Source organism: Durio zibethinus, chromosome 26 (genome assembly GCF_047325235.1).
Source record: "Durio zibethinus cultivar Kanyao isolate XHJ-2024 chromosome 26, ASM4732523v1, whole genome shotgun sequence".
Classification (NCBI taxonomy): domain Eukaryota; kingdom Viridiplantae; phylum Streptophyta; class Magnoliopsida; order Malvales; family Malvaceae; genus Durio; species Durio zibethinus.
In genome coordinates, this window is record NC_143187.1 from 2,241,607 (window position 1) to 2,254,818 (window position 13,212).

The 13,212-nt window shown below is 28.9% G+C and overlaps 2 protein-coding genes across 4 annotated transcripts; both read right to left on the bottom strand.

The window, feature by feature from the left end:
* Positions 1-194: 194 nt before the first annotated feature.
* On the bottom strand, positions 195-4,657 carry LOC111274450 (Pectin lyase-like superfamily protein). 3 transcript variants are annotated; one of them, XM_022859108.2, is made up of 9 exons: positions 4,085-4,657; positions 3,356-3,487; positions 3,065-3,235; positions 2,953-2,973; positions 2,612-2,819; positions 2,069-2,150; positions 1,884-1,992; positions 1,653-1,769; positions 195-840 (listed from the first exon to the last, which is right to left on the bottom strand). In XM_022859108.2, exons 1-9 carry the CDS (start codon positions 4,313-4,315, stop codon positions 559-561), a joined length of 1,353 nt encoding a protein of 450 aa, XP_022714843.2. In that variant the 5' UTR covers positions 4,316-4,657; the 3' UTR covers positions 195-558. The 3 variants fall into 3 exon arrangements, with proteins under 3 accessions (XP_022714843.2, XP_022714844.2, XP_089611470.1); XM_022859109.2 differs by lacking the exon at positions 2,953-2,973 and having other exon boundaries at positions 4,085-4,651; XM_089755344.1 differs by lacking the exons at positions 2,953-2,973; positions 3,065-3,235 and having other exon boundaries at positions 4,085-4,651.
* Positions 4,658-8,165: 3,508 nt separating this feature from the next.
* Positions 8,166-8,977, bottom strand: LOC111318541 (uncharacterized protein At1g15400). The gene has a single exon (XM_022921402.2). It carries the CDS (start codon positions 8,842-8,844, stop codon positions 8,446-8,448), a length of 399 nt encoding a protein of 132 aa, XP_022777137.2. The 5' UTR covers positions 8,845-8,977; the 3' UTR covers positions 8,166-8,445.
* Between the last annotated feature and the right edge of the window lie 4,235 nt (positions 8,978-13,212).

Consider the following 13,212-nt stretch of genomic DNA (forward strand, 5'->3'; position numbering starts at 1 on the left):
TACTATTTCATTTTCATGAAAGCAATATGCTAAATATTTTGCTTTGCAAAGTGATCCCATTTAAGAGGTTCAAAAGTTGTCCACTTGTTTATTAAAATACAGCTTTCATAAACAATGTCAATTTCTTGAAACCAAATATAGGTAATTATGAGCAATCGATTTGTTGATGCACTTAATTGCCTAGAAGATAAATATAAACATTCAAAAATTCAGAAACTATTATACAAGAATATTCCCACTTGGTGCAGTAGAGGAGAATTACATTGTCATCTTTACTCATAGAATGATTACAATCTTAGATCAACTGCATCTTAAGGGACTATAATTTGCTATTTTGCTGCGATATATATATATTTTTTTATGTGGTAATGTCCCTGTGTAATTCTCGTAGCAGCTCTTAAATGCTCTTTTTTCTATTAGGTGGGTTGTCGAGAGAAACTTGCTGAACATCCAAACGGTGTTTTCAGAGTTTAAGAAAATAAAGCCCTGCAGCAAAGCTCTAGAGATTCTGTCCTTGCTGACTCCAACATGGTTGGAAAAATGTATTATGATCTCTGCTCAAAAGGAATCAACAGCCAGGACAGAAGGAACTTTCTGCTTAATGAAGCTGTCAGCGCATTTCAGGCATGAAGCAGGCTGCACTAGACCAGAAATTGAGCCATAAGCTTCCCAACAAAAAGATTTAGTTACGCCCCCAGTGTATGATACAAGTTGGGTATCTTCCAAATATAATCCTTCACATGGCAAGCTGTCACTGCAAGCAAATCTTATTGCTTCTTCTGTAGCTGAAGTTCCTTTAATGTGCACAAAGGATATATTGTCCACTTTAACAGCCAGTGTCTGCATTCAGATTAATTGTTGACACAATTACCATTACATGAATCTAAGACCTCAAACCTCCATCAAGAAAATTCTTAGGGTAGTAACATTGACAATGAATACTTCCAAAAGAATCTGTTGTAAAGTGTCCCAGAATTACGATCAGGACTTCATTTGTGCAATGGTAACTATTGTTAGCGTCTATGCAACAAATATAAACCCTCGGATGATATAGAGTGTTCTCTCTCCCCTTCCCCCAGGGAAAAAAGAGGAAGAAGAAAACTTTGGAGGGGATGAATTCTTTAGAACTACTTTACATTTCATTGAATCAAAACCAACCAGAATTGTGCATTCAGAAAACCACTTATTCTAATGACAGATTTGTGTTTAAGGCCAAAGGAGGCTTGGCACCGCCCTTGCCCAAGCAAATCTCCTATACCCACTCTTCCATGCTATATTCTATTGTTATAACAAGCTCTTCACTTACTCATTCCCTACCCCATCTTAACCCCACCAAAGCACAAAACAGGGAAGGGTAAGCCTGTTAGACATTGTATGTATTCCAATGATCTGATCTGTGACTTCTATGCTCCAAATCCTTGTTTTTCCAACCAAAGTATATTCAGAAGTTAAGATTTGAGAAAAGTCACATTTTAACTTGTCTTTCATACTTTATACTACCTTTTTTCTGGATCATCTTTGTACAGAAGACAACAGAGGTGGGGAACAACTCGATTAAAGAGAAAAAAAATCTACCAAATGTAAAGTTTATTTTCTAGGCATATTCATTATTAAATTCTTCAGAGGGTTCAACTATTATACAGAATTCATACCTGGTTAGCACATGGCAGGTCTGAATCACAGTAATATTGATCAATTATGATAGGATATGATACATTGTCCATATATACATTCTGGAACTTCATATTGGAGGCATAACCGCTACCTCCCTGGCAAAGATAAAAGAAAACACAGATTCATCAAGCATAAATTCCCTAGTAACTAATCCCATTTTCCACACACATGAACATAAGGCAAAGACATTTATGAGAACTTGGTGCTACCTGCCATGTTTTGATCCGCACCCCATTCTCAGTGTTTGAAATGAATGCTCCATCAACAAGTACATTATGAACCTGATCCCATGAGTTTGATTTTCCCAAGCTTCCAATGCTAATGGGAGCACATCAAAGTTAATTAACTTACTCATGCTAACCCTAATCTTAACCACTGTGAAAAATGATTTTACCTTATACCATGGCCGGGCCCACAGGCAATGTTTCTGATTTTGACATGGGAAGAATTGCTAACTATTGAAATGCAGTCATCTCCTAAAAGAATATTTTGTGTATAAAATCAACATAAGAAACTCCAATAGATGTAATCATGAAACGAGGATGTAAGGTGTTATATTTTACTTGATTAATTACATACCACACTGGAAAGAACAAATGAAACTGAGACCTCTACTTAAAATCAGAAGACAACATCATGTACTAATCTTTAACCTTATTGTGCCACTTGTGTTATTCTAAATATGATCATCTTAAGGTAATCATCAGTTCTCAATACAGACACATTAGTAGCAAACATTTTGATTCACAATCACTTTGTTCTACGGTACTTCATAAGCTGAAACCATTAAAATCAATGGCATTTCTAATAAAGTATAGTCCAACTACTATTTCAAAGTTCATACATCTAAAAGCTGTAAAAAAAATAAAAAGATGGAAAAGGAAAATTATTATTGCTAGGAGCAAAATGTTACAGCAAAAATGAGTGCAGAACCAACCTGTTCTGACAATGCTATTCTTGACTTCAACACCACGGGATGCACTGATGTGGATTCCATCAGTATTAGGGCTAGTTGCTGGTGCTATCACTTTAAGATTGGATACTGTAACCCTTCGACAATTAGTGAACGCTATGTGCATCTGTTGACTGTTGACAACCATAACATTGTGGACTTTCAAATTCTTGCACTTATGGAAAGTCAAAGCCTGCATTTTGTTTGTAATACTGCATTAAGACCTGAAAATAATTCGGAAAACATAACATTCTCAGGGAGATACTAGCAAAAAATAAGATATACGGAACTAACTATCATTTCTCAAATAAGAATGCAGGACATACAGTTGGAGCATGCCGACATGGCTGCAACAAAAGAAATTGAAGCCACTTTAATGACAGTTCAGAGAAAAAACTGAGAAAGAAAAATAGATCCAAAAAATCGGAGCATCCGTACATTTGTTTTGTTTCTTTTGCACGAATGAGCCCACCATTCCTGTCCCATCCCATTGATAGTCCCTCCCCCAACTACATGGAGGTGGTTCACCTTTTGAAAGTAGAGCCACTTACGAGGATTCAAACCATCCCATTCATCAGGACTTTTGGGAGCAATAATGGTACCATAGATCTATTAAAACACAACTCCAAGCAATGACCAGATGGGAAGTCAAGTACTACTATAAGGAAGAGAAATATTAGGAAAGAAATGTAGCTTATAACTTTGAACGATCTCACTCGGATAGCTTACCATCAAAGTGATCTTTGATTTGCAAGGCCCACCAAGCTCAACAGGATGAACCAGATAAGTAAACCCAGCTGGTATTAAAATCCTAGTTCGGACTGGGAAAGAACATGCTATCTTCCAGGCAATTTCGAAAGCCTAAAACATGAATAATATTATGATATCAGCAAAGAATTTTATGTTGGTCATTGCTATATCAATGACCCTTATTAAATAAACCAGACTTCAGGAAGAAAAGCAGATAAACATATTTTAAAGACTAAAAAAATACAAATGGCTTTTATTTGGTGAACTAAAACGTGTGCAAAATAAAACCATTGGCCCTATAACATCATAAATTGCTCCATATAAAGTAAATCAGGGCACCTAATTATTCAAGAAGTTCTCATGATCGGAGAATCTTCCCAAATAATTCTATCCAAATTGCAAAATAAATTAATTTTCACCTACATTATTAACCAATCAATGAATACTATTCTGAAAAACAAAGCTTGGAAGGATATTACATCCACCTCCATTCCCCAAACATTCTGAAATTATTCAAAAATGAGATAACTCTGTCCTGAATTTTCTGACTATGATCAATAAATTTCTCAATTACTCAAAACTTTCCAATAAAAGGGTACGATTTAACTCACAGTTACACCAAACAAGATGCATCATAGGATTACTTACTAATTAAAAGACTCACCATTTCAAAAACAAATAGATATTTTGAAGACATAAAATTGTTACCTTGGTGTCATCATGGTAACCATCTCCTTTAGCACCAAAATCACCAACAGAGAGAACCCCTTTAGCTCTGGGTCCGATTCTTGGTGACCCAGATCGTGGAAGCTGCAAGAGTGAGTCAAATTGAAAGCCTTTTGCATGTACCACAAAATTGGAACAGATTAACATAGAAATGTAAATGAAAACAAGAATTGTACATGTTGAACATGAACACAAGAAGCCCATGTTCTTCATGTTCTGTTAATAGAACATTAAAACAAGAAAGAAAGAATAGCTGTTAAAGATTTGCTTAATGATGAGGCTTTAGAATAACCTAGGAAGCTTCAAAATGTCGGATGTTATGCGGTTTCTTTACTATAAATATAGATTCCTTTTTCTGTTTTTTTTGTTTTGAGACTCGGGCAAGGTTGTTGCGAGAATGTTGACTTGGTTGGGGGTGAACGGTGTCGGTCTAAGACTCCGGAAAGGATTTTTTTTGAAAAAAAAATATATATATCAAACAAAACGAGAACTCATCGAAATTCAAGCAGAGGTGGTGATGGGTAGAGTCAGGCTAAGATTAAATTTATTGGATCTATATTTAGTATTAATAATTTATATATTTATTTATATTTGATTTGATTTTTTAAATTTAAAATTTTTTTATACTTGATTTAAATTAAAAGAAATAAATTTTCAATTTATTTGATAAATTTAATTTATATAATAAAAATTTAATTTTTTAGATAAAATATAAAAATATTTATATTTATATTTATATTTATATTTATATAATATTTTAATTATATATTTTTTATTCATATTGCATTGGGCGACGTCGAATTTAAATTTTTTTAATATTCATTTTAAATTTTAAACGAATTTAAAAATTATATTTATTTTTTTAATTTGTTATTTAAATTTTTTTAAAATTTAAACAAAATTTTTAATCTGAATGAGTAATCCAATTTTTAAATAAATCTATTTCAAAATTTAAATTAAATGATTCATTTAGATTAAATCTTTATAAAATTAAAATTCGATACTCGTTATTTATAATTTTTTTATTTTTTTTAGATTTTAATGGCTTAAAAGAAAAAAAAAAAACAATCCACCTTGCTTCCTACTTATATCAACTCATTAATAGAAAATTATTGAAATTCAAATTTGGTTATTTTAAGTCAAATTTAAAGAAATGGTTCTCAAATCTAATAGAAACTTTCAAAATTTTTAAGAAAATGAAATTTTGATACAAAGACCCAAGTTTTGACTAAGATACAGTGCAGCCTTGCACAATGCATCAAATAGCCAAAGAAAAAAAAAATCATACAGTAATTTCACAATTACACAATTGGGAACAAGATGATTAAGAAAATAAAAATTATATAATTTTATATACAATGTTTGTTTTATGCAATTTAATAGCCAAAAAAATGTTCAAGAGATTATTATCGATTGAGATCAAAGCATTAATTATCATATGATTTGATCAACTATTTAAAATTGTAAGATTAAATTCATTTATAATATATAAATTAAATAAATTTATGATTGATATTAGTAAAAATTTAGTGCTAAAGAACAATAAAAATAAAAAATAAATATTCATTTGTTAATCGAATCTTAATAATTTTAAATATATATTAAAAAAGTAAAAATTCAAATATACTTTGTTTGTCAACAGCGATAAGAGCAACCAAATATGTGCTGATTAGCTTTGAAGCTTCGGAGTACTTTCCGACTCGAAGATCAATTGGTAAAAGTGTTCACATTTAGAATTGGGGCCGACAATCTTTGGTTCGCCATCTATCATTTTACATGCAACATGCACCTCCTCATCACCATATGATTATATCAATTCTTCGGTAAAAAACAATGTCATGTCGTCGATGGGCCAATGCTAGCTATAATCTGATTTTATTTGGATTGAGATTGACAGGGACCCTAAGCCACTGTAGAACGTCGATTTTCACACCACAGTAGTTGAACCAACTAGACACGAGAGCAACATCAAACCCTGGATGATGTAGACCTTTATTCTGCCCAATCTCTCTGGCCAGAAGAAATAAGAAACCAGAAATCTGCATCTAAATTTCTTACTTCCCATGTTATAAAAATAATTTTGATAAATAAATAAATTATTATATTTTAATTATTATACACATCAAATATAAAATAAAATTATTTTATTTTATTTTATTTATAATATTATCTTATCATATTTTATTATAATATTGTGTATCGAATATTTTTTTTTATTTTTTTAATATGATAAGTTCCCTTAATTTTTTAGAGGATTAAAAATGCACTTCTTTAGGTAGATTTAGTTTAGGAATTTATTTTTATTTTTAATTGTTTGTATTGTTATTTTTAGATGAATTTGATTAAAAAACAGTAGATGTAAAGTTACCCTTTGTTACAAATAAGTAGGGAGGTTAATTAAGGTTGTAAATAAAATGTTTTGAAAAAAGTGGCAAACTCCAATGAAATTACCATTTTACATTTAGCATTTAACATCTATTGGGGATATATGGCTGAGAATTTCTCACCTATGCATATTTAGGACAGAGTAGGATTGATTTGTGATTGCGTTTTTCCTTCAATTTGGAGAAGGATTGCCTGATTTCAACACACGTGAGAGAGGAGACAATGGAGTCCTGGGCAAACATCCCGACTCTTATCGCCTTGTTTCTTTTGTTTTATCAATTCAATTATTAGAGGTCGACATCGTGTCATGACGAAATGAGAAGCATATATACGCTTCCGCTTCATTTGAGAGCTCGATTGAATGTTTCAATCACATTAAATTTTGTGTTTTATGATTGAATAGTTAATATTAAAATTTTAAAAAAATTTTAATTTATTAAAAAAAAAATGACATAACAATAATCATATCGATAAAAAAATAAAATAAAAAGTGTGACATAAAAACATGCACTTAATTAAATAAAAATTATTCAAATAAAAAATATATTTTATCGTATCGTATAATCAAAATTTTAGTAGTAATAATTTTTCAACGTTTGTTTATTGATTCGAATGGTTAAAAAAATTTAATTATATTTAAATAAAACATTGATTTTGAATATTATAAATAGAAAAAACAAGCGGTTTGAAAATTTACTTTCTTATAAGATTTTACTTTATTCGATTTTGAATTAATCGAAATTTAAAATAATTATCAAACATCTAAAATTCTTAGATACAATAATAATAATAATAATAATTTCCAACTAAAACATTAGAGATTATGAACATCTCCGGTTAAAGAAGACTCGAAAGTCATTGTTTTCCCTTTTAAAACATGTTTTGTCTAATTGAGATTTCAAGAGTTTGCTAATAATTAAATAGTAGAATGTTAAATTTGTAATTTTAATGATTAAAAAGTAATATATTTAGTTAATTAAAGAAAATGACTTCAAGAATTTTTTGAACTTTAATAAGAATTGCTTCAACTAATTTTTAGTTTAATGATAAGATTCAAGGTCGAATTTTAGTCAAAACTTGTTAGGTAGTTCAATGGGTGTTACCAACTCCTTTGTAAAAATAAAATAAAATAAAACAATTAAAGAATGAAATCACAAAGTTCTTCAGCTTTGGAACAACAAAAAGGAAAATAGCAGGGTATTTAATAATTCATAAGATTAACCCAACGATCATCCCCTTCCTAACCAGTGGTCATTGAAGGACATTTCTGAGATGCTAATAATTTGGTTCAATTAAAAGAAAATTAATAAAACTAAGATGTAAAACTTTAATGACAGTGCAAAAGAATCAATCAACCAATAAACTGGTGGCAACCTGGTTAAAGGTCCCACTCTCCCCTGTTTGATGATCCCTAGAATTCCTGAAATTTTCTGCCAAAGAAAAACAGAACAGAACAGGGGAGAGATTCTCTTGCAACCTCACCCTTTTTCTACAAATTAAGATAGAGAATTACAGATTCCCAACACCCCACAAATTTAAATCCTGTTATATATTTCCATTAGGAAGGAATCTTAAAAGAATCAAAAAGAAAAAAATAATAACAAAGATAAAAGTAGATCAAATCAAACCCAAGATGCCAGAGATGCCTTGCTTTGAGAAACAAAGAAAGGGAAAAGAGTGTGAAACAAGATTTTGCCTTTTGTGCATGTGAAAATTGTCTCAACAAGAACCAAAATTAAAACATTTACAGATTATTTTAATTACATATATCCACCCAAACCACAAAATTCTGAATGAAACCGAAACAAGAAACATTAACAGAATTAAAAAAATAATAAAAAAAAAGATCAAAGCTTTAAACACCTAAAGAAAAGACATCCATAAGCCGTTTTGTTTCTTTCTAAAAATCCCACATCTCAGTTCATTGAGATGGACTTGAACTTGAAGACAAAAACATATCATCTTGATCTACGCTTACCAGGCTTTTTCCTATGATTCTTGGTATGTTTCCCAAAAGCACTGCATAAACCACAAGCTGAAAACTTCGGAGAAGGCGGGTCAATAGCAGGGGACACCTTACCAGTACGGTAACCTCGTCTTTCACCATTGGATTGGCTTCTTTCGATGGTATTGATTGGAGTTGGAGCAACGTTTCTTGTCGGCTTAACATCCTTGATAACATCAAATTTTTCTGGGTTATTCTCTTGCGGCTGCCCTTGGTCATCTTGCTTCGTTTCTCCTTCTTCTTGTTCTTGTTTCACTTGGTTTAACTCCTCTGACAAAAACCTGTCATCCCAAACAAGACCTGAAGATCCTTGCCTCCTAAAAGACACTGCCGATCTTTGCAAACCATCCATGGTAGAGGGCAGCTCTCGCTAGATCTTCTTTCTTTTCTCTCTTTAATGAAACAAAAGGCTAATTCCTTATGTAAATTCCAACTGGTTGCACTTGCCAATAATCCTTTATTTATATACGGAGAGGGACAAGAGTAGAGAAATCTTGAAGATTTGGTTAAGAAAAAGTCATAATAAGGCAACTTAGTCAATATTTCCAAGTTTTTTCATAATTTTTTTTTCTGTCAAATGTTACCGTTGATGAGAAAAAGGGAATTCGGTGAATTTTGGATTAAAATATTTATCTAATTGTAAAAGTTTATACTATAAAATTAATCATGCAAAATTGTAGTCACTATTGTTTAATATTTTGTTGACTTTGCTATAAAAAATATATTTTGTTTTTTTCGATGTATAATAATTAAGATTTAATTAGGTGGATGTAAATTTTGATTATGACAATATGAAAAAGATTTGTATGAAATTTTTTAAGTTGAGTTTTTTTATTTAAAATTATTAAATAAAAAATTTAAATTGATAAATTAAAAGGCTTTATTACATTGTAAAATAAAAAAAAATTAAAAATTTTATATATGTTTTTATAAATATTTTAATAAAATTTGTATAAAATGTTTACTATTAATAAATACTAATCAAATTTAAATTATAAATTATATTTTTAATTTTTTTCCATATTACTGATTTTTTTATTAAATTTTATCAATTTATCAGTTTAAAATTTTTATTAAATTGTATCTAACAAAAAAATTTACAAATTTCAATTAAAATTTTTTTATCTAAATTTTATACCTAACATTGATGATTTGTCCTTAATCCGCAAACCTTCTAAACAAAGGACCAATGGCAAAGGACAACTTATTATCACTTAATGCTAATAATTAATTTTGCAAAGCTTTTTGGCTAATTAATACTAGTGGAAAAGTAAGATCAATTGTTAAATTGGTAATTATATGAATAGTCATTAATATTGTTAATCAAGACACATGAAAATTATATTAATTATTATAGCTTGGCATCATTCACTATGTTTTAATTATATATCATGGATTCATGATCTTTATAATTTACCTCTCTCCCTAAGTATACAAGATAATTTGAAAGGGTAGTTAGCTCTACGAAGGATGCTACTTTAACTTTAATTACTTAATTGAGTCTTGTATAGATTTGAAGTAGATATTAGAGATTTTTATTTTATTTTTTTAGAGAAAATCTGGAATTCTTGATCATATAGAACAATTTGGAAAAATCTCAACCAAAATAAAATCAAACATATCTTACCCTTGACTTATTTTTAGTTTTAAGGTTTTTTAAAACCACTAAAAGGAAGAAAAAAAAATTATATTATCAAAGCATATCTGGTCTTACCCTTCACTCAATTGATCATGATGCATAAGGAAAATACTATTTTTCCCATTAATTTTTGTCCCATCACACTTGTTCTTTGTCCCTCTTAATGTGTTAATAATTTTGACGTTTAAATGTAATCATTAAACTTAACCATGTTTTGATGGATCTTACCTTTGAATATATCCAATAATCAATGTCATTCTTTGAGAATAAAAATATTTAGGACAAAATTGATGGGACAAGTGGCATGTTACATTCACTAATTACTTAGGAGGGAAACTTACCTCGAAAGACATTTAGTCAAAAGTCTTACGTGCTAGCTGGGCACCATCTTGACATATCTCTGTCATGATTATGATTTTTGGCACATTGTTAATGCTTAACAAGGTTGTTTTCTTTTACTGTTTGCAAGTTGGTATTTCTTTTTTATCTTTTCAACTTTTTGAAAAAAATATAATGTTGCTTATGGAGTTTTTCCACTTCATTTACTATAATTGGGTTCTGAATAATCCATGGAAATTAAATTATATTAAAAGACATTTTTTTTACAAAGAATGGAAAAATAAATTATAATTATTGAAAATGAAACTTCAATTTTATTGAAACAGAGATGAATCATTCCAATTAAATTTTAAATTTATTATTCTCGAGGTTTTTGCTTATAATCAATTAGCACTTTCAATATGTTGTGAATAAGTTGAAATGTATTTAAAGCAAATACTCGCCATAAATAAAGTTAAAGGCATAACGCTATTTAATAAGTTACCATCTTTATAAGATGTGTAACACTGTTGTCTATTATGGTGGGATTAACTCTCAAGCAACCATGTATTTAGAAATGAGAATTTTCATTTTATTTTTAAGCGATAATCAAATTTTGAGACAAAATGAGCATATGTAATATCTAGACAAAGGTAAAAATAGGCAAATTGAGTTGAGTCTTTGATAAGAATTTGCAAAGGCCAGCCGAGCTTAATTTAATTTTGTGTTCAACTTAAAAGATACCTTTAGTTAGATTTAACAATTTAACAATTTATATCATATAAAATATTAAAATTTATGTAATTATATTATATTTTATATAAAAATTATGTTTTATAATTTTTATTGATTTAAAAATATAAAATATATATTTGATTTTATTAAATTCATATGTAATAATAATTATTATTATTATTTTAAAGCATATAATATTTATATTTTATTTTTGTATCATATTCGTATTATATTATAATTTTTAACAAAAATTTGTAACCTCACCCATGTAAAAAGCAAAAGGGAAAAAGAAAGAAATTGATGGTCCACCTCTTTTAATTACATTCATTATTGGGGTGTTGAAATTTTGATTAAAAAAAAAGGTAATGAAATTTGATTAATGTAAAATGTGAAGTCTAAAACTTCATCAATATCCCTAGTCTCCATAATTGTCCTTGTCATCTTTGATCATCACATTATCAACAACATTATCATTGAACACCCATTTCTTTGTTTTTAACAAATTTTACAACAAAATTAAAGCTATGCGGTGCCATGATTGATCAAATAATAAAAAAGAAAGGAATCAAACGTATTTTTAGGGGAGGGGGGGGGGGGGGAGGGGAGGGCTCAATGCTAATGACAATACAAAGTAGCTTGACCTTTTTTTTGTCCTTTACAACTATGAAGCTAAATGTCATACTTAAGAAATTGGGAACATGCTTGTGTGATTCGTTGAAAGTTTGTTTTGATTTAGATTCTATGGGGTTTGAAAAAAAAAAATTAGTGTTTTTAGCTCATCATTTATATGTTGAACACTTATTTCTTAGCAATATGCCGTGTAAAATTTGTATTCGCTCTTGACGGCGGCAGGCACTAAACTCAAGAGGCCCCCTCAAGTATACTATTGCCGATATGGTTTTTTTTTTTTATAAATATTATATACATAGATACATTAAATACGTATTTTTAAAAAATATATTTTTTTCCAAAATTTTAAAATATATTTAAAATATATTTTCGTACCATTATCATTTTATATTATTATATTATTTTAATAGTTAAAATTTTGTTAAAATTTTAAACATAAGTGAGATATATTAATTTATTAGTTTGAAAGAAAAACTATGCATTAGGACCAACCATCTGATGAAAATATATTATTTTATGAGGGTGTGGATTATGCTTGGGATTAAGGTAAAAAATTATCATTGCATCGTGAGTTAATATTATACTTTGCTACTGTAATCAATTTCGTAGAATCTTGTTATTTTATTCTTCATTTTGTCCACTTTTTGATAAAAAATAATGAAATTTATGAAAATTTACTATTTGAATTGAGAGAATATTTCGTACAATATTTAAAATTTAATATTTTTGTCGAAAAATCAACAAAATTGTAAAGTATAGCAAACAATTTTACCATTTGCGTTAACATCATATTTTCATTTCATTATTTTTTTCAAAAATTAAGAAATTAAAAGCTTAGTCCTGACCAAAATTAAATAAAATTAAAATATAATTTAATATTCAATCTTAACATAACGATTAATTATATGTTTAAGATTGCATGTATTTGTTTTTAGGATTTTAAAATTATCTTTTTAAAAGTGTGATTATGTGATATTTGATACTTTAAGAGTCTATCATTTAATTATATGTTGCTATGTCATAAATGAGCAAATAGAAAAGTTGAAAAGCTAATAAATTTTAATTTGAAGAAATTAGTTAAAATAAATATGAAAGTTGGAAAGGCTGAGTTTCTAGGTAAGGGGTTCTCAACCAAAGACAGATAACCACTATACTAGTTGCATTATACTCAGCTTTCATAGCTTTTTTTTTTTTTTTTTTTTTTTTTTTTTTCAATTATCAAAAAGAAAAAATTTCTTGAAGATTAATATTTTCAAAATAATAAAAAAAGGCATTGAGGAAGATTAATGGCGTGGTTTGACAGGTTGCCCAATGTATGATGGGTCACCAAGGAAATATTTAAACAATAAAAATGATACTTCTGTGCTTGGGATGCAAAATTAATGGGTATCTTTACTA

Coding starts and splice junctions, on each gene's coding strand:
- LOC111274450 (XM_022859108.2), bottom strand. CDS start 4,315: ATGAAGAACATGGGCTTCTTGTGTTCATGTTCAACATGTACAATTCTT. Junction 2,820..2,952: donor CATGTCGGCATGCTCCAACT/GTATGTCCTGCA, acceptor AACAAAATGCAG/GCTTTGACTTTCCATAAGTG. Junction 1,770..1,883: donor TGCGGATCAAAACATGGCAG/GTAGCACCAAGT, acceptor TATCTTTGCCAG/GGAGGTAGCGGTTATGCCTC.
- LOC111318541 (XM_022921402.2), bottom strand. CDS start 8,844: ATGGATGGTTTGCAAAGATCGGCAGTGTCTTTTAGGAGGCAAGGATCT.